Source organism: Amblyomma maculatum, chromosome 1 (genome assembly GCF_055883805.1).
Source record: "Amblyomma maculatum isolate TAMU_Amacu chromosome 1, ASM5588380v1, whole genome shotgun sequence".
Classification (NCBI taxonomy): domain Eukaryota; kingdom Metazoa; phylum Arthropoda; class Arachnida; order Ixodida; family Ixodidae; genus Amblyomma; species Amblyomma maculatum.
In genome coordinates this window covers 279,586,075-279,604,223 of record NC_139344.1, presented here as the reverse complement: position 1 = coordinate 279,604,223, position 18,149 = coordinate 279,586,075, and the positions used below count along the sequence as shown (strand labels likewise).

The 18,149-nt window shown below is 45.0% G+C and overlaps 1 protein-coding gene across 2 annotated transcripts in view; it reads left to right on the top strand.

The window, feature by feature from the left end:
* The window catches only part of Rpn10 (regulatory particle non-ATPase 10), a 36,425-nt gene extending 19,429 nt beyond the window's left edge, over positions 1 to 16,996 (top strand). Inside the window, exons 8-11 of one of the 2 annotated variants that reach the window (XM_084591421.1) lie at positions 1,508 to 1,622; positions 2,475 to 2,633; positions 16,490 to 16,584; positions 16,680 to 16,996. In XM_084591421.1, the coding sequence (XP_084447547.1) occupies positions 1,508 to 1,622; positions 2,475 to 2,633; positions 16,490 to 16,584; positions 16,680 to 16,877 (567 nt within the window). In that variant the 3' untranslated portion in view covers positions 16,878 to 16,996. Of the gene's footprint in view, positions 1 to 1,507; positions 1,623 to 2,474; positions 2,634 to 16,489; positions 16,585 to 16,662 lie in introns of both variants that reach the window. The other variant, XM_084591422.1, reaches the window with a different exon arrangement.
* The last annotated feature ends 1,153 nt before the right edge of the window (positions 16,997 to 18,149 follow it).

Here is an 18,149-nt window from a genome sequence, read left to right as displayed (position 1 = left end):
TGATCGGGCACAGAGGAGATGCTTGTGTGCTCGACAGACGAAATGCATGCGAAGCGCGTAACAATTGCAGGGATAGCCGGCCTTACGATAACAAGTCAGAAGAAGCAGAACGCCTATGTGATGTTACAGTAGGTACGCGACTCAACATACCGCCAGAAATGCTCCAGACGCGACGATTCTGCCGTTGTTTACAGCACCTACTCTACAGTAGCCGCCGGTTAACTGCACATCGCCATCTTCCCACGATTTACATGGCCAGCTTCAAACCATCTTCATGTGCCAGATTTAGCAAGTAAAAATCATCTGGCAACCATTAAACGGTATGATGATGGCGGCAACCCTGCTGTCACCACTCGAATGCATTGGCTGAACAGGCAGCTTTCCCTCTAGAGTCTTTGTATTAGCTCTATGATATAAACGTGTACATCTCAACGAGACAAATCGTTTGACACCATTTGGAACCCTACGTGACTAACAGTTCGGCCATAATGGCCACCCAAACGACAGCCATATTCACGGTTTCAAGGCAGAAAGGTCATTGGTGCGACTGTCACACATACTTTAGATCTTCTTTAATGGGCGATTTTATTCTTTAGATGGTGCCAGATCTTGACACCAGCTTGAATATTCTGCATCAAATTGGCGATCCCCAAATTTTATCCAAATGGTGGTCCTGGGGGTGGTCCCACTTTGATGGCCGATATACTGGCACATATATTAGGAATCGAAAGTATGGTTATCAGTCGAAGCGCTGTGTGCTTACTGTTGCTGTGCACCTTAGTATGATCATGTGATATCTTTTCGTCTCATTCTGACCTTCATATCCCCCGCAGTGGTTCGACTTAAGCTTCCAGTAAGTGGGAGTGTGAATGAGCCATTTAATAGTTTAATTGCTCTCCAAGAAATAAACATAGTTCTATCTTCCGGTAAAAAGACTGCATCAAATGAAATGCAAACAGTAGAACACGTGGAAAAAGGCGCAACTCGGGTAGTCTGCCTGTCGTCAGAGATAAGGGCGCTCGACTGGTTTCCAGTCTCTTTTTTTTTTTTTTCTTTTTATTTATTTTTTTTTTTTTTGTGCTTGACATTGTATATTACAATGAACACATTCCATTTCATCCTGCATTGCTTTTAGGTGAACAAGCATTTGTCGATTTTTTTCTTGTTTGTACATTTCTTAACAAAGCCAATGTTTCAATCAAATATGAGTATCAGAACTTGAGGCACTTCATGTTACAAATCACCTAACCTTTTGTTTGGTGCATCATAGCCACAGTTGCTTATGAGCCATAAAACTTCATATAATTTACCATGTACAGGACAAATACACCAAAAAGAGCAAATTTGAGAGACGCAGATTAAAGCAGTAAATTAATATCTGCTAGTAATCAGCGTCAAGCATAGTCACTTTTGCATATTGCTATGCGGTGGGAAAGCATATCATGGTCATTTCAAGTGAGCTTGTTGCTCTCTAGTGTGTAGCTGCTACAGTGTGTGCACTTTGCAGGCGCTACGTGTGTCCATGGAAGAACAGCGCCAGCGTCAAGAAGATGAGGCCAGGAGGGCAGCTGCCAACTTCGTAGACCAAGCCACCCAAGCTCCTCCTTCCACCGAGGCAGAATGTATGCTTGCAGGATTATCTTGATACGACAGTGTACAGAAAACACAAAAGGTTTAGGGGCCCTGCAGCATTAGTCAAGCATGTGACCTTTATTCTTTGTGGACATAGTATGGGATATTGTGATGCCCGAATGGCCAAAGAGATCGTCAGAATCGTAACACTGTAAAACCTTATTAACATCAGTCATCGGGATCGTGATATTTAAATTAACCAGGTGTTCAGAATCTCGCTTTTGTTTCACTTGGATGTCTAAAGCACCGAGCATTTGAAGGAGCCGAAGCCAGCAGGGGGATAGAGTGCTCAGTACTTGAATTTTATAGGTGGCACTGGCTCTTTCTGGATTGTAAATACCCGTGTGGCCATAGTATTACGTGGGTTTGATGAGGCAGACCTCAGGGCTCTCACCTAGTCCAAGCTGTGCAGCTGTGCACAGATATTTGTCACACAGCTGACAGAAAAATCTGTGCATGCTGCTCACTGCACTCATCCACCCACTACAGCCTAGAGAGTGTATGTGTCAAACAGTGCCTCTTTGCTGTGTCCTTCTCCTTCCTCCTCCTCGCAGACCCATTTCTTCCACTCATTCACTGCCCCTTTAATCCTGCAAACCGAATTCCTTTGTAGCACAGCAGAGGTGATGTTCTCATGAAGAGATACCAATCAGTGTAGCTTTAGCTTTCCCCATTTCATGTTAGCGTCATATCCTGTGTGTTGTGTCGGCGTGGCTGCCATGGACGAGAGCCCCACGGCAGTCTGAAGTAAGGAGTGTGTGCAGCACTTTCAGAATAAGTGACAGTTTTGTGAGGAGGCGTTGCATTCTCGGAAGCTAGGACTTGTTCATGGGCTTGTGCAGCTGGCTCAAGTGAAGAACGGCTCTTGGAGAGGGCCCTGGCCATGTCCATGGAGACAGAGCCCACTCCAGCGACCACTACTTCTAGCCTGCCAGACTTCTCAGTAATGACTGAAGACGAACAGATCGCCTACGCCATGCAAATGTCCCTCCAGCAGGCTCGTGAGTGTCTTTTCTCTTTAGGCACTTTTTTTTTTTTTTTTCTTCTCTCATAAGCCTCGCAGTGCAGTGAAAGCTTGGTAATTTGAATTTCATGGGACTGGTTAAAAAAAAGCTTGCATTATCCAAGATTTAAATTATCAAATGGCCTTAAAAAAAATTGACAAGAACCACTTGCATTATAAGAAATTTATTTAGCGAAAAAATTAGCAATGGTCTCTTCCTTTTTAGACAAGAACAGCATAATAATGACTATTTTTTGCATTCCTATCTATGCGTTATTGCATGCAAGCTGTCGGAAGCGTCAAAGCAGAATTTATTCGAAAATGGTAAAGGCACACATCAGTATCCTTCACAGTGTGACACGGTAGTGTTGGTTCGAGCTTACATTTTCGGAGCAATGGAAGAGCCACCCTGTCAAGTGCAGAAAACGCCCAGTGCTGCCAGTCCAAAATGCTGCAAAACTGCTATCGGTTAGTTAGCTGATGCGCAGCCAATATTGGTGCAAACAGCGCAAAGTTCTTGAAGGTGAAACCAAAACTTAGTAGCCGGCCTGTTCTTAGAGACGAAGCCACCCATTTTTTGTCACACCTGCTGTTGCGCACATGTCAGAAGTGCGCAATCGACCTTGCGACAAGCAGTTAAGGTTTAAGGAGGGCTGTTTTAGCAATCGCTTGCTGTACTAATCGTAAGTGAATGCCGACAGTAAGACTTATCCAGATAGGCATTTCCAAATTAACAGGGGTCGAATTAACAAGCTTTTAGTTGCAAGTCTTGGAGGTTACACAGAACAAAAAGCAGGCAGCTGCCGCAACGGCCACCAGCCCTCTACCCTTGGGCACTGCTAGCTACTGCAGTCATTGGCTTTACTCATTCTTTCCTGGTTTTACCTTCTCTCGCCGTTTTGGAAGGGCACAGCTTTATAACTTGCCACTGTTTCGCTGGAGCCAAATGCCCCTTGTGGTCAAAGTCTGTCTGTGGTTGGGCCGAGCATCACAGGCAGTTATCCTCTATTAGCTTCAAGTGTAGCAAACCATGCGACCAAAATTGTGCACACTTGATAGATAATTTTTTTTTGGCTGAATGACTAGTTGTCAAAGTTGGGAGTGCAGTTATTTTAGGAGTATATACAGTAAACTCATTAATTCGGCCTTCAAATGACTAGAGAGATCATTTGAATTAACCGAAAGTTTTCATTGTGGAATGGGCACGAAAACACTGCAGTACCTCTGTAATGGTTGTCTGCGTATGAGATGAAAGCCAGCTAAAAACGTTTTTTTTTCCCTGTTACGTCAAGTGCTTTGCTTTGTGTACACTGTTGGGAATGTCAAAGAACTGAATGAAAATCGTATGTAGTACATCTGTGGCCCTTCTTGCAGTTCGACACAATAACAGTGATGCCTACTAATGAATAGCCCCGTCGTGTTTTAAATGATTCAATTCACAGTCCATGTGGTGAAGCATCATTTGGAAGCGCAGAGCGGGGTAACTGTGCATGTTTAGCGTGCAGTTTCAGCTTACCGGAAGCATCATGTGGGATGTACACGAGGGATGTATGTGTAAGCATTGGAACACTGTGATGCCATTCCAAAATAAAGTTAAAGATAAACTGCACGTGGGGCCAGTGCACATGCTGGATTGCAGCCGCAGGATGGAAAAGGGCTAGGGGCATCAGATTTTGTGTTGTACCTTCATGTTGTAAATAGTTAGGCCCCATCTTCTAGAAAACGGGTCATTGAGCCAGGATCTCGCCCAACGAGTCACGAATTTGCCGTTTCGCACCTTGTATCCTTTTCTCAAGTGCGGTTGTCATTCGCCAATTGCCCGCTAAACACGCTGAACTTTTTTTTTTTTTTGCTATCACCAGAGGTAGCCAATGTTTTTCTTAATTATAATGCATCGGGTTTTTCCAGGCACATCTTAGAATATCCTAATTTACCATGTGCTGGTTGTTTCATCGTCCTCTTAGAGCGCATGTTTTTCTTTCTACGTACAGTAAAATCTCGTTAATTCGACCCCAGTTAATTGGGAAAGTCGGATAATTTGAACAGCCGGCTTGGTCCCTGCCAGGTCCATAGAACTGTACGGAGTCAGGCGTTCAATAATTCAAACGCTGCTATTCTCTCGTGCCGGCTAATTCGGCCTAGCTTCTGCAACACAAGCGTGCTGAAGTGTGGCTTCAAATAATCACGAAAATATGCTTCCGGAAATCCGAAATGCACGATAAATTTATTGCAACGCACTCGCGACTTGCTTAGTGAGCATGACAGCGGTCGCAGGGCTGTCCGACTCATAGTTTGTTTTTGAAAGCACGCCAGTCAGAGCCGGAAGAGATTATTGGCTGCAGATCAGTCAACTTGCTTGCTGAGCTGCCGGTCGTTTTGGACACTCACTGGCCTGCGTACGCGCTTCGTTGGTGGCATTAGTTCATGTGATTCGTGCTCCAGCGCGCCAAGGCTACGCACTTGTCTCGCTTTGTTGTGTATGGTTCCGCATTTGCATCGTCTGGCAGGCCCATTCTTATCAAGCACAGTTCTTCTAGAACTTGACATCATGGCTTCTCCGAAGCGACCGAAATACTGTCCAGCGAAGGACTTGGCCACAAAACTGGAAATCTTGAACGTCTTGAAAGAGGGGCTCTCGCGCTAAGAAGTTATGCGCAAATACGACATGAAGAAGAGCACTTTGTCAACATACGGGAAGATGGAATCTGAAATTATGTAGGCATACGAGAGTGAAAAAGTGAAAGCATCTGAGTAGCAGCACATCCCGAGGAGAAGGACTCCATCCTCCGACAGATTGGTGACTCTCATAGCGCACTTCTGCCCTTAAGGGGGGCAGAGGGTCTTGGAAAAAAAAAATTCTAATACTGGGCTTAGCAGAATCAAAAACTTAACTATTCTGTATTTTAATGTGCTGATTTCAAGTATGGTATCCATTTTTGTGCAAATGCTTCCTTTATTTTTTATAAAGAAATATCAGTCATTGTTTACTGACAAATTTTTGAAAAACTTGGTTGCATCCATCTAAACAAGCTTTATATCAGCAGATTCTACTCTTATCAATGTTTGCAATAAGGGTAGTTTCATTGTTCCGTCTCTCCTAGAACCAAAGTTACAACTGTTTGAAGTTCACATATAGAAAGCAAGAAAAAAGTGCTATATTCTTCTTGTTTTCTAAAACTTCACAACTAGGTAAGGTTATATTTGGTGACCTTATCGCAAGCAGCAAACATTGAGCTTCCAAGCAAAACAAACAATGCAACATATTCAAGCATAGGAAACACATCAGAGTACTTTATTATTGGAAGCAAACAGCCTAGAAGGCACCTGGTGAGTAGTCAGCATCACGTTTGTATCGCTGGCGTCGCTTTGATGACCGCAAAAATGTGTCCGAGGCTGCGTGCTTTCGCATGGCACTCGTCAATCGTCGACAGTCTTCTCCTTCCGCTCTCTTAGAACTGGTGCAGTTCTCCAATAGCTTCAATTCTTGAAGTATGTGTACAGATGCTTGCTTCACTCCAGAATTAAAACGCATAACTGCTTCGGCGACTGCAGCCTCGACGGCAAACAGTGAGGCATGTTTGTGTTTAGGCATCAAGGACCAAATGACAGAATGGAGCGATTAATTGGAATTTTGAGTTTGCCCCTTTGGCAGCGTTTTAGCAGCTCCTTATCAGATAGCCGCTCGTACACAGGGCGCAGCGCCTGCTTTACGTTGTCAGGCAGGTTGTAACTGTGGCTGGGTGGCGTCTCTCCTCTGGCAGCAGCAGCATTATGCTTACACCAAGAGTCTGGGCCACTTGGACACAGACTGTGATCAGAGAGCTGGTCTGTCGAAGTCACGTGGTAATAGGTGGCCATTACCGCCTGCTGCATGCTGTCCACATCACCAACATTGGACTTTAGGGCCCAGCTGTAGTACTTAGAAAGCTTCTTAATGAGATCGCCCGTCAGGCGGCCTCTTCCAGTAAGGGAGTCGCCACTGCTTTTGTGCTTCTGCACAAGGTTCCGCAACGCTGTCCCCATGCGCTTTTTAACATGATTAACACAGTCTTCTTTTTGGACACCTATTAAATGTTTGCGTCTTCAACAGCGCGGAACGATCGGCTGTTGCCATCACACAGCATCACTGTGTAGCGCAGGCCATGGCGGGAAAGCGAACGCTCAAAAAGAGTAACGGCAGCCTCAACTTCCATTTTCCTCGATTTACTGTTAGTATTCCTCTAACAGGCATGTTTAGACAGCTAGATTTGATAGTTGGGGTCTTCCTTTGGTGGTGCACGTGTGCAGCCTGCACAAAAGTTTGAAGGAACCACATAGTCTAGACCATAGCCAGAAAAGTTTTATTACTGTGCCCACACCAATATGGGATGTGTGACCCCTAGCCATCCATGTGCCATCGAAACAGCCACATTTCCAGGGCTGTCAAAGCATAGCTCCTGGTATAAGCCCTTCACTGACAAGGCACAGCTGGAAAGCACCTTTTTGAAGCAATTGTTGCTGCTGGCTTCAGCTTTGTTTTCAGGTAGCCGTGGTAGCTCTTATGGTGTTGACCCCTGTGGGACACACCCATTGCCGGAAAAAATGTCGTTGAGGGCAGTCTGGCGGTTGTCTGCGCTCTGCTTAGCGCGAGCTGCGAGAATATTTATCTCAAACGGCCTGCACTTTGCACCGCCTTCTGCCCGCCGAGAGCTCCATTCGTTGGCGATAGCTCTACGATTGCGGCACTCCATGCACAATTTCACGGCAATCCCGTACTCCGCGCCATTTTTTGCAATGACAACGTTGCCACCGCAAGTCTGACACAGTATTTTGAAGCAGCCTGTTTATCGCCGCCAAATCGATGACCGCGTAGGTAGCTGCAGACGCTGGCGGGCCGGCAAGTGTGCATTCTGATGCGAACATCCCCATCTTCCTCTGGCTCGCCAAAATTGCTGTTAGGCTCGCGAGTTTATCATCGGAGTCCTTCTGCAACTTCTTTTGGTCAGCGCTGGTCAAAAACCTTGTGTCGACTCGTAATGCGCTGCCGCTGATCGCCGATCCCGTCCGAGTCCGTGGGCTGCTCCGTGTTGAAGGCAGACGCCGTACTCAACGTCGAAGCATTTGTCACGACAGTCGATTCACTCTCCAGCACTGCGTTTGTTAAAATCTCTTCTTATGCAATGAGTCCATCATCCTGCTGTTCGCCGCTTTCCGCTGTCGTTTCAACGTGCTCTGCGCCCGCGACGAACACCGTAACACTTGCCAAGGTCGCCTCGTCCGCTGGTTGACGTTCTGGCACAACACTGTCGCTGGCCGACATCGCTGGAGACGAACCCGTGTCGGCGGCATTTTTTACGTTTTTTTCCAAATTTGTGCACGCTGTGAAACTTCTGATACGGTTTCCCCGTGGTGCTTTTTTTTTTTTCAAAGTGGCGAAGAAAATGGGGCCGGCCAATTGCAGACGCAGATTTCACCACGTGACTGCCTACAGCCAATAGCATGGCCGCATTTCACTTTTTGCTTTCTATCTTTTTCTCGTCTGCGAATCATGACTGGCCTTTCATTCTGGCGAGAAAGGAAGTTGAGGCGCGGCTCTTTCAAACGAGACAAAGATCGCAGCGCTGCAAAGCATATTCAAGAAGTGACAAGTGCCGCAAAATAGGCGTTTCACGATGCTTTTACGCGAGCAGTTCTGTCGAGTTTGCATGTTTAATCTACGATTTTTCGATGAATATGCAGTGTTGGGTCACCAAACTTGTCAAAGTGATGGAAAATGATGAGATGCATCCAACTATGACAAAATTGAAAAATCGATTTTTTGGTGACTTTTCGGTCCAAAGACCTGCGTCCCCCCTCAGGCACCCACCGACGCTGACGTTGGCTCGAGTTGGCTGTCGTAGCGAAGCTTCTGCTTCAAAAGGCACAACTGTTTGGAGGCCACTGCGGTGGGCATGCTTTGCTTCAGCAAAGCATTATTCTGTGGCCTTGTAAGGATGCTGTGATGTAAGGAGCTCTGTGATGTTTAGTGCAAGAGACGGGTAAGCAGTGTGACGTAGCAAGCTGTCCAAAATTTGTGATGTCTGCTTTTAGTCTGTGAATACACACAGGCGCAGCTGCACTGGCTCCGCTCACACTAAGATGGGAAAGGAGTTTTGGAGGTATAGTTTTGGCTGCAGTGAACTGAAATCGGCAATCACTTACATTGCAGGACACACATACAATTGCCATGAAGTGCCATGAAGCGCAAAGTGGCCGATATAAGGAAGTATAACATGGAGAAAATGTAGCATGCTGTAAATAACAAGGGAAGCCTTAAGGGAGGACACCCCTCTTAGAATCATGTTTTTTATTTATGGCCGGATTTGCACCACTTGTGTATTTTCTCGTGCTCATTCCAAAATTGCAAACTGTTTTTACCTAATACAGGTATATTTAAATATATTAGGGAAAACTGATCTTTTGTTTGGAGGAAGCATGGTTAGTAAACATCAGATATTGAGAAGATTTTGATCCTTAAATAATCTAGAATTGCAAAGGACTGCAGTAAGGCATAAATGGGCATTCTAGGATGATATGGAAGAAAGTTGTGGCTTGTCAAACTTGCCAAAAATAAAAAGCTCATTTTGGTGACTGGGACAAATGATTTATTTTGATAATTTTGGCAAACAAACAATGGTTAAAAAGCAGTGTTACTGCAGAACTTATGATTTTATCTTTCTGGCAAATTATAGTGATAGCTGCTATAGAAGCCGAGATACCACTCCTCCAAAATGGTTACTCTGTCCAAAATTCAATCTTGATGAGAAGTTGGCGAAAAATGTTTTTAGCATATGTTAGAATTGCTAAGGCTAACAGCAACGCGATGAAATGAGTTTTGACTGGTTTTTAGTGTGAATGCACCATTTCCCGTTGAGATAATTTCCCCTGCAACTCAGAAAATTTATTTCAGTAAGGTTTGCGATTCCGCATGCTGTGCATGACGCGATGTTTCGCGATCGCCGCCGCCGCCGCGCCACTGCGTTGTCATAATCGCGATGTTCGTAGCGGCAGGAATCGCCTCGAGGAAATCGCTCGCTCTCCTGTCTGTCCTCTCCTGTGTCGTGCCGAGCACCACCGGTTATGCCCTTATCGGCCCACCGCGGAGCGTCGGTGCTTCTTCACTGATTGCAGATAACAGGATGCCGCATTGCCATGTCACTGGCCCGCCTCTTATCTCTACCGTTCTTCGTTTTTTGGGCCATTATGACACTCAAACCTTAATTTTCTGCATTTTATGGAACGTCTCTAAATCATCTAGGCCTAACTACGTGACCTTTTCAAAATGGCGCCAGGTCGCAAGCAGTCGATGCCTGCAGCCAACCAGAAGTGGCCATTTGGGTCACATGCTTTCGGAGCCCAATAGCAACGCGCGTTTCGTGCAATTTTGTCCCTTTGTTTTCCACTTTGGGTGTTCGCTCACGGACGCCTGTCGTGACATGGGAATGGTCTGAATCACGATATTTCTAACGAGACCGAAATGATGCCGGTAAAGAGCGTATTTTTCGATCTGTGGCCAATCAAAACTGTGTGATTTGACCTCATTTTAAAGGGCCAAGCATTCAGACTCACAACTTTGGAACGCTGTAACGTGCGAAATAGGCGGTATTTTTAACCAAAATTTGCAGATAGTTGCGGAAACGTCTCAGGATCGCGAAAATGAAGAAAAAAGAATTTAAAATTTGGACCGATTTTCGGCAGCAAAGAGCCGTGTCCCCCCTTAAAGTGATGAAGAAGAAATTGGGCATAGGCAAAAATCAGATGTATGCGCTAGGGGGCAAGGCAGGCAATGTCATCACGAATATGGACAAGATTGTCAAAGTAGCTTAGCAGTTCTATATATCTACAGTAGCCAAAGAAGTCGGGACAATAATGAGATTGGCGGTAGGGAAATGCAGTCAGACGTTCTGACGAAGTTAAGAAAGCATTAGAAACTGTGAAAAGAGGAAAAGCAGCTGGACAGGATCAGGTAACTATAGATTTGTTGAAGGACAGGGGGATGTCGCGCTAGAAAAACTGGCCACCCTGTATATGCAGTGCCTGATGTCATCGACGGCACCGGACGATGGAAGAACGCAAACATTATCTTAATTCACAAGAAAACGGACACTAAGGACTTGAAAAATTACAGACCAATCAGTCTACTGTCTGTTACATGTAAGGTATTTACTAAGGTAATCGCTAAAAGAATCGGGACAACCTTAGACTGCAACCAAGCAAAAGATCAAGCAGCTATTCGGAAAGGGTACTCTACCATCGATCATATCCACACCATCAACCAGGTGATAGAAAAGTGCTCAGAATATAACCAGCCCTTATACATAGCATTCATTGATTCATGCAGGCATTGTGAAATCAGGGTGTAGACAAGCCATACATGAAAGTGCTGGAAGATACTATAAATAGGGGCTGTATAGTAACCATAGTTCTGCATAAAAAAAAACAATTCCTATAAAGAAAGGTATTAGGCAACGAGACACGATCTCCCCAGTACTTTTCACAGCTTGCTTAGAAGTATTCAGAGACTTGGAATGGAAGCGGTTAGGTATAAGGGTAGATGGAGAATACCTCGGTAATCTGCGATTTGCTGATGACATTGCCTTGCTAAGTAACTCGGGGGATGAACTGCAAAGAATGATTCATGACCTAGACAGGAAAAGTAGAAAGGCAGACTTGAAAATCAATATGCAAAAGACTAAGGTAATGTTCCACAGCCTCGGGAAGGAACAGCAGTTTACTTTGGGTAGCGAAGCACTGGAAGTAGTAGGTGAATATGTCTACTTAGGACAGGTATTAACCGCAGATCCGGACCATGAAAGGGAAATAACAAGGAGAATAAGATTTGGATGAAGCGCATTTGGCAAGCACTCGCAGATTATGACTAGCAGCTTACCGTTATCGCTCAAGAGGAAAGTATACAACAGTTGCATCTTACTTGTACTCACCTATGGTGCTGAAACATGGAGGCTAACAAAGAGGGTTCTACTCCAGTTGAGGACAATGCAGAGGGCTATGGAGCGAAAAATGATAGGGGTAACATTAAGAGATAGGAAATGTGCAGAATGGGTCAGAGAAATAACTCAAGTGGAAATAAAGAAGAAGAAATGGGCATGGGCAGGACATGTAGTGTGAATTGAGGATAACCGATGGTCGCTTAGGGTAACAAACTGGATTCCAAGGGAAGGAAAGCGTAGCAGGGGGTGGCTGAAAGTTAGGTGGGCGGATGAGGTTAAGACGTTCGCAGGGGTCAAGTGGATGCAGCTAGCACAGAACCGGGTTAATGGGAGAAATATGGGAGAGGCCTTCGCCCTGCAGTGGGTATAGTCAGGCTGATGATGATGAGAGTGTTCATATTCGAAGCAATGACTATAGCCAGCTTGTAACTGACATAAATCAATTGTTGAATCATTTGAGCACATGGAGCAAATTGAATTGTTTAGAAATAAATGTTGTAACCAAAACAAAAGCAATTCTTTTTTCCGCGAGGCACTCATCGTTGCCAATCATGTCTTTAACTTTTTTACTGTTTTTGCTGTACGGGTACTGTGGCCGCATTCTATCCCGCGGCATTTTTGCCGTACGAGTACTGCGCTAAATGCATAGCGTTTAAAAAAATTCAACCCTGGGGCAGAGTTTTTTTTTTCTTTTTTTGGAATATTAGACAGTCAAAGGGTTAAATAATATAACTTTTGGCTAGGCTCCTATTGAAATCGTTGATGAAGTAAAAGCACTGGGTGTTTTTTTTTCACAAAAATATGTCCTGGGATATCCACGTAAATGAAACAATTTCACGCTTGTTAAAAACAGTGTGTATGTTAGTAAAATTCTATTTCTTTCTTCCGGCGAAAATTCAACTCCATATACACAGTTAATTGTTCTTGTCTCAGCTAAACTACCGTTTCCTTGTATGGGGTAAAACAACTCAAATTTAGATCAATTATATCCACTCCAGAAAAAGGCTGTTCGCCATATAGTAGGAGCAGACTACTACGCTTATACCATGTTTCTTTTCAAGAATTTTAGGTTAATGCCAGTGCCCTATCTTCATTCGTAAAACTTAGCCGTTCGCTACAAACAGCACATAGCTACCTCCGAGTCTAAAATACTTTCAATCGCCAATTTAAAGGGACACTAAAGACATCCAAAGATGCTATGAAAATCTAATAAACTACATTTGGTGACACTGTCGCCGCCTATCCGGCAGCAAAAAATCTAATAATTGCTGAGATATTGCGATAAGAAGTTGAGGTTTTTTCTTGTTCCTGCCGGTCGAATTCAAACTGTGCCCTCTGACTACGTAGTCAGAGTTGAGTGACGCACACTATGACGTAAGCGGAGACTCCGTGATAGCTAGCGAGCCGGCGCAGCCCGCGGCGCCTCATCCCTCAAGGGCCAAAATGGCAAAAGCGTACTCGAAATGACGGCCACAGCCGAAATAAATAAAACGATGAAGAGAGTAATTTACCGAGCGATGGGCCCATAAAGGAAGAAAAAAAAAAACATAGAGCACTTGTAATGCACAATACTTTACATGTTTCTCAAGCTTTTGCGCTCCGTCTTGCACTGTGTATAACAAACCGAGCCCTCGGTCATCGCAACGCTTCCCGACATGTTTACAACAAATAAGATTTAGTTACCAGCAAAATAGTGTCCTCGCTGCTGCGCTTGTCAGTTTTAGAGCTTCGTCGCACTTTTTTCCTTCAAGGTTTGTGCTACAGCTCCGTGTTCAGCGAAAATTGCGTCCAAGGTAGCAGAGCATGACCGAAGTGCCGGCACCACTAAATTTGCCAGTGCTGTGAAATTCCACATGTTAAAATGGATCCAGTGCACAATATAGTGCGCATAGGCATCCAGAACATTAGTTGCAAGTCGTGAGAGCAGGCAGCATGCGCCAATAGTCAAGAAGTAATTTTTAGACCGGCAGCAGAAGCATTTTATTGTAAATGGGGCCATGACGTAAAGACCAGAAATATTTGCAGGGTTCCTGGGGCACAGCGTAGCCGAGCGGTTAGCGCCGAACGTTACAGAACAAGCAGTGGCGAGTTCGAATCTTACCGCTACTGGCGGTTTTTATTTTTTTTTTTCTACAAATCGATTTTTTTTTTTACCTTTTGTAATGTATTTCTGGTGCTTCGTTATTTTTAGTTTTTACTTTTTACCCGAGGCCCTTTTTCTCGCCGGGCGACGAGCGCACTATATCGACGCTCTCCTTGGTATGAGCGGCAAGTATGCCCCTTTTGTTTACGACACCTGCAAATAGCACGTTGAAGGTCTTGTTGACGCAGTATGTTGGTCAGATGTACCATGATTTAGTGAACAATTGAATGATAATGCGTTTTTCCTTCGGTACTTAGCATATGTATGCTTTTCGTGGCGTACGTAGCTGCAGTCGAGCGGTCAGGTCTCAGTCGAAGCGGCGACGGCGGCGATATGTTGGCGCAATAGTGTGAACGAAGGAGCGTGTCGGCGGCAGCGGATTTCACTCGCTCGCGCCTTTGAATGCTCAAATGGGGACCAGCAAGGCGCATCTGCTGCTCCAAGCTCGTAATTCAGGCGCTGCAGGTCCAAACAAACTATCAGAGTGCGCACGAAATTCCTGAGCCGAAACATAACCAAAACTGAAGTGGGCGCCTGTGGCGCCTCCAAGTATACTTTTGTATTTGCCTTGCAACGTTTACGTTGTCTTTTCGCCGTCGTTTACTTATTATAAAAGCGTGTTATTATATTCGAGACAAAACCTACGACCGCATTCAAACAGGCAACGTAATTCGCATTTGTCAGCCTCCGTGATCCCTAGCGCGTCACGTGATTTGTAGTTGTGCGTTTCGGCTGTGGCGGCGATACCTGTATTTTTGTTCTTCCTCTTTACTACCTTATAACAGCTCTGTTTTCAGTAAGAGTGGATTTTTTGTAATCAGAAATTGGCATTCTATCTATGCAAGCCCACTTCAGTTTTCTCTTTAGTGTCCCTTTAAGAGCTCTTACACGAACATACCCTTCACATTCTACAGATACTTGGATTGTGCCTTTCGCGAGAACAACTTTTGGCCAGCAAATGTTTGCATATGTTCTGCCCTCTCTGTTAAACTATCTTTGCAAAAATAAAGTTGATATTGAAAAGGTTAATAAGGAAACAATACATTTATTTTTATGCCACAAATGCAGGTATGCTGTGCTGTTTTCTTTCGTTATTTTATATTTTCTGGATTTTATACTGCGTTCATTTTGATGGCAGTTATATTGAGTTTTTCCACAGACTGAATTATGTGGGTTAAGAAAGACGATGTTTGTAACTTGTGTAAAATCGCAGTCTGAATTTTAGATGCACCGAGATTGTTATCACTAACACCTCGCTGTTCTTTTGCCATGTATAGGGGCTGAGTGCCGTCAAGTGAAGTAACATTCACTTTTTGTCTCGGTCCCTCATTTCTTCTTGAAATGAAAATAAACTCAAACTTCAAACTTGCTGGTACGCTTCGCGCAAGTCCAACTTCATGAACTTCTCATCTCCAGCAAGCTTGGTCCACTGATCTTCGATCCTTGGAATGGGGCTCCACTGTTGCTACTGAGTTGATAATGACACCAAAGTCTCCACACATCCTTATACGCCCATCCTTTTTAGTCACAGAGAAAATGCCACAGGGATTTTCAGGAAATCAATAGTTGTCGCACACAGAAAACCCATAAGGACATTGGAAGTTCAAGACCAAGATCAAAGGCGTGGGGCATTGCAATGACTGCTTTCTTATAAGTTCCGTGTACACTTAATGTTAGCAATACTGTGTCGGTAGGATTTAACTTATTCGTGCAGTCATAGAGGGAGGGAATTATAGCTACAGAAACTGGCTTTTCAGTGAATAATTGGCGATTGCATTATCTCTAAACATGCATCCACTCGACCTCATGCAACGCAATGGAAGCATATACAACGGTAGTAAAAGAGGAGTTTGCCTTACAAGCGATTGCTTTCCCGTAGTGAATTACGTCCATGGTTCTCCACTGAGCCCTTCTAATTGCAAGAAAAGGTGAAGACCGAAATATCTGAGCCACTGCGGCACTCTCCAATGGGCAGGCATTATCACAGCCTGAGACACACCATCTAACATCGACGCACTTATGCCCCCATCACTGAAATCACTGAATCGGTGCTTTACGCTTGAGATCAACAGCAGTCGCACACTCCACAGACTGCACGACCCTGCAGTGTGGATTTACTGCCTGTCGGACACTGCATCAGAAAATGAACAAAAGAGACATTATGCATTAGATTTGTTTTTTTCCAAGTTTGAAAATATTTTTTGACTCCAGACCAAGCGCCTAAGGACAAAAGAATTTTTTTGTGCTGTAAGACTACTGGAAAACGTTACTGTTCGTTTCCCGAAATACGATACTGCCGCTTGTTCTAGTTGGCACATTCACAGTACCTTCAATGTCACAAACTAGTTGGGGCAGTTTTGAGGGTCAGCTGCTATGCTGAATGTGCGGTGAAGCAGCTTCGTCGTAGTGTGGTGACGTAGGCGCGAGTGAGAGACGGTATTGAGAGGCCTTAGCTAGTCTATGTGGTGTTGGGCGAGCTCACCAAAGTCTGAATTAACAGGCGTCCAGTGCTATAAACTTGCACGGGCATCAGCCGGGATCACGCTCCTGGTTCGAATTTTCGAGTTAATAGGGGTAGAATTATCGTGGCTTTACAATATAGTAAGTGCGGCCCTACTTTAGTTACCATTCATATTTCTGTGTATTCCAAACTGACAAAGTGGCATCCCTCTACAGATGTCGTTTTGCATGGGGCATGAGCAGAGTAGAACTATCTGCAACCTATATTTTTATTTCATGCAGAGTCTGACAGTTCTGCATCAGGGACAGCACCTGGGGCTTCCCCAGCCATGAAGGAGGAACCAATGGAGACGGACGAGCCTGAGGAACCCAAGAAGGTAGGCCAAGCTCAGTCATTGAGTGACCGACAGCCTACCAAACCCTGAGCTGTGCTCTTCAACCCGTTGAAGCTTCAGTGACTGCCATTGTGCAGGATGAGGCCGAGGACTTTGAGATGATTCGGGACCCTGCCTTCCTCCTGTATGTCCTCGAGAACCTTCCTGGCGTGGATCCCCAGAGCGAGACTGTGCGCAATGCTTTGGGCGAGCTCACTCAGGGGGAGGCCGCCAAGAAGGCTGCTGAAAAGGACAAGAGCACAGAAGAGAAGGACAAGTCTAGTGGGGACAAGTAGTGCATGTACCCCACTGCATGCATGGCTTGGCCTTGCCCTTTTGGCAGCCCAAGAATTTTCTACAGCTAATGGCTTCTTGGGGCTGCGCCCTAGTAAATAAAGGCTTGAGTGTGTCTGCATTGCTCCTGGCTTTTCTTCCGTGCACAGCAAAAAATAAGCCATGTCTCGGTAGGCAACCCTTCTAATTTTACCTCTTCTATGTGGTTACTTAGTGTCGGCGCATAAAAGGGGGTAGAGGTAGCATCGCACATGCTGTAGAGACTGCAATGTTGCAGTTTTGCTAAGAGTTGACGAAATCACAAATACAAAGCTTGTTGGTTCAGGACAGGGTGTCCAATCGGAATTTTTTCGGGTTCGGGTTTGGGTACATGCCTTTCGGGTTCGGTTTCGGCTCCGGAGACTCACTCTGTTCCGGTTCGACCCTGCCCAAACCGGTTCAAGCGGGTTCAGAAAAAAAAAAAACCTTCGGGTGTATTTTTTTCTTCACTTTTTTTAATACTGGGTTGTTTTTCCTGTTTCAGTATATAAATAATTCTACAGGGCACTTCGCACCACTAAGTTGCGATGAGGCGAAAGCCATTATAGCGTGCTAGATCGGAGCCCTCCACTACGGCAACTCTATCTCTCTTCTTCTTTCAATCCCACCTTCCTCCCTTCCTTTACGGCATGGTGCATGTGTCCGCGGAGGATTGTGACTGATACTGCGTCTTTTTTATCCTATAATTCAATTTGAAATGTCGCTGATATCTGCTGTACTAACGCCTCCTAGACATCTGGTCTGCTTCTGTTTGCTGTGCAGTACGGCATTCGAGGAAGCGTCAAATGAAAGGCACCGCATGGACGCCTGGATCGGACGCCCGGCGGGGTCAGCTTAGTCTATTCATGAATCGCCTGGTGACATTATGACCAATCATGATGGTACATGACGCGCCCCTTGTCGAACACAACCGGCATTCCATTAAACGCATCAAAGTTCACCGGCGTTCTATAATTCGTTTACAGGAAATTAAAGGCGCAGTATCTGTTGCGGAATCCCGCTATCCGAACGGTAGACAATGGGAATTATGAACGTTTCACGATCCGGGCGTGGCTCAGTTGGTAAAGCGCTCGCTTAGGGATCTAAGGAATGGAAGTTCGATTACCGGTGGAGACAAGGTTTATTTATTTTTAACTATCTCCCTCGAAAGTGTGACACCCTCTGCTGCCAACGATGAGGCATTAAAGGCTTTCACTTTAATAAACGTTAAAAATTCATATAGTAGTACCTCTCAT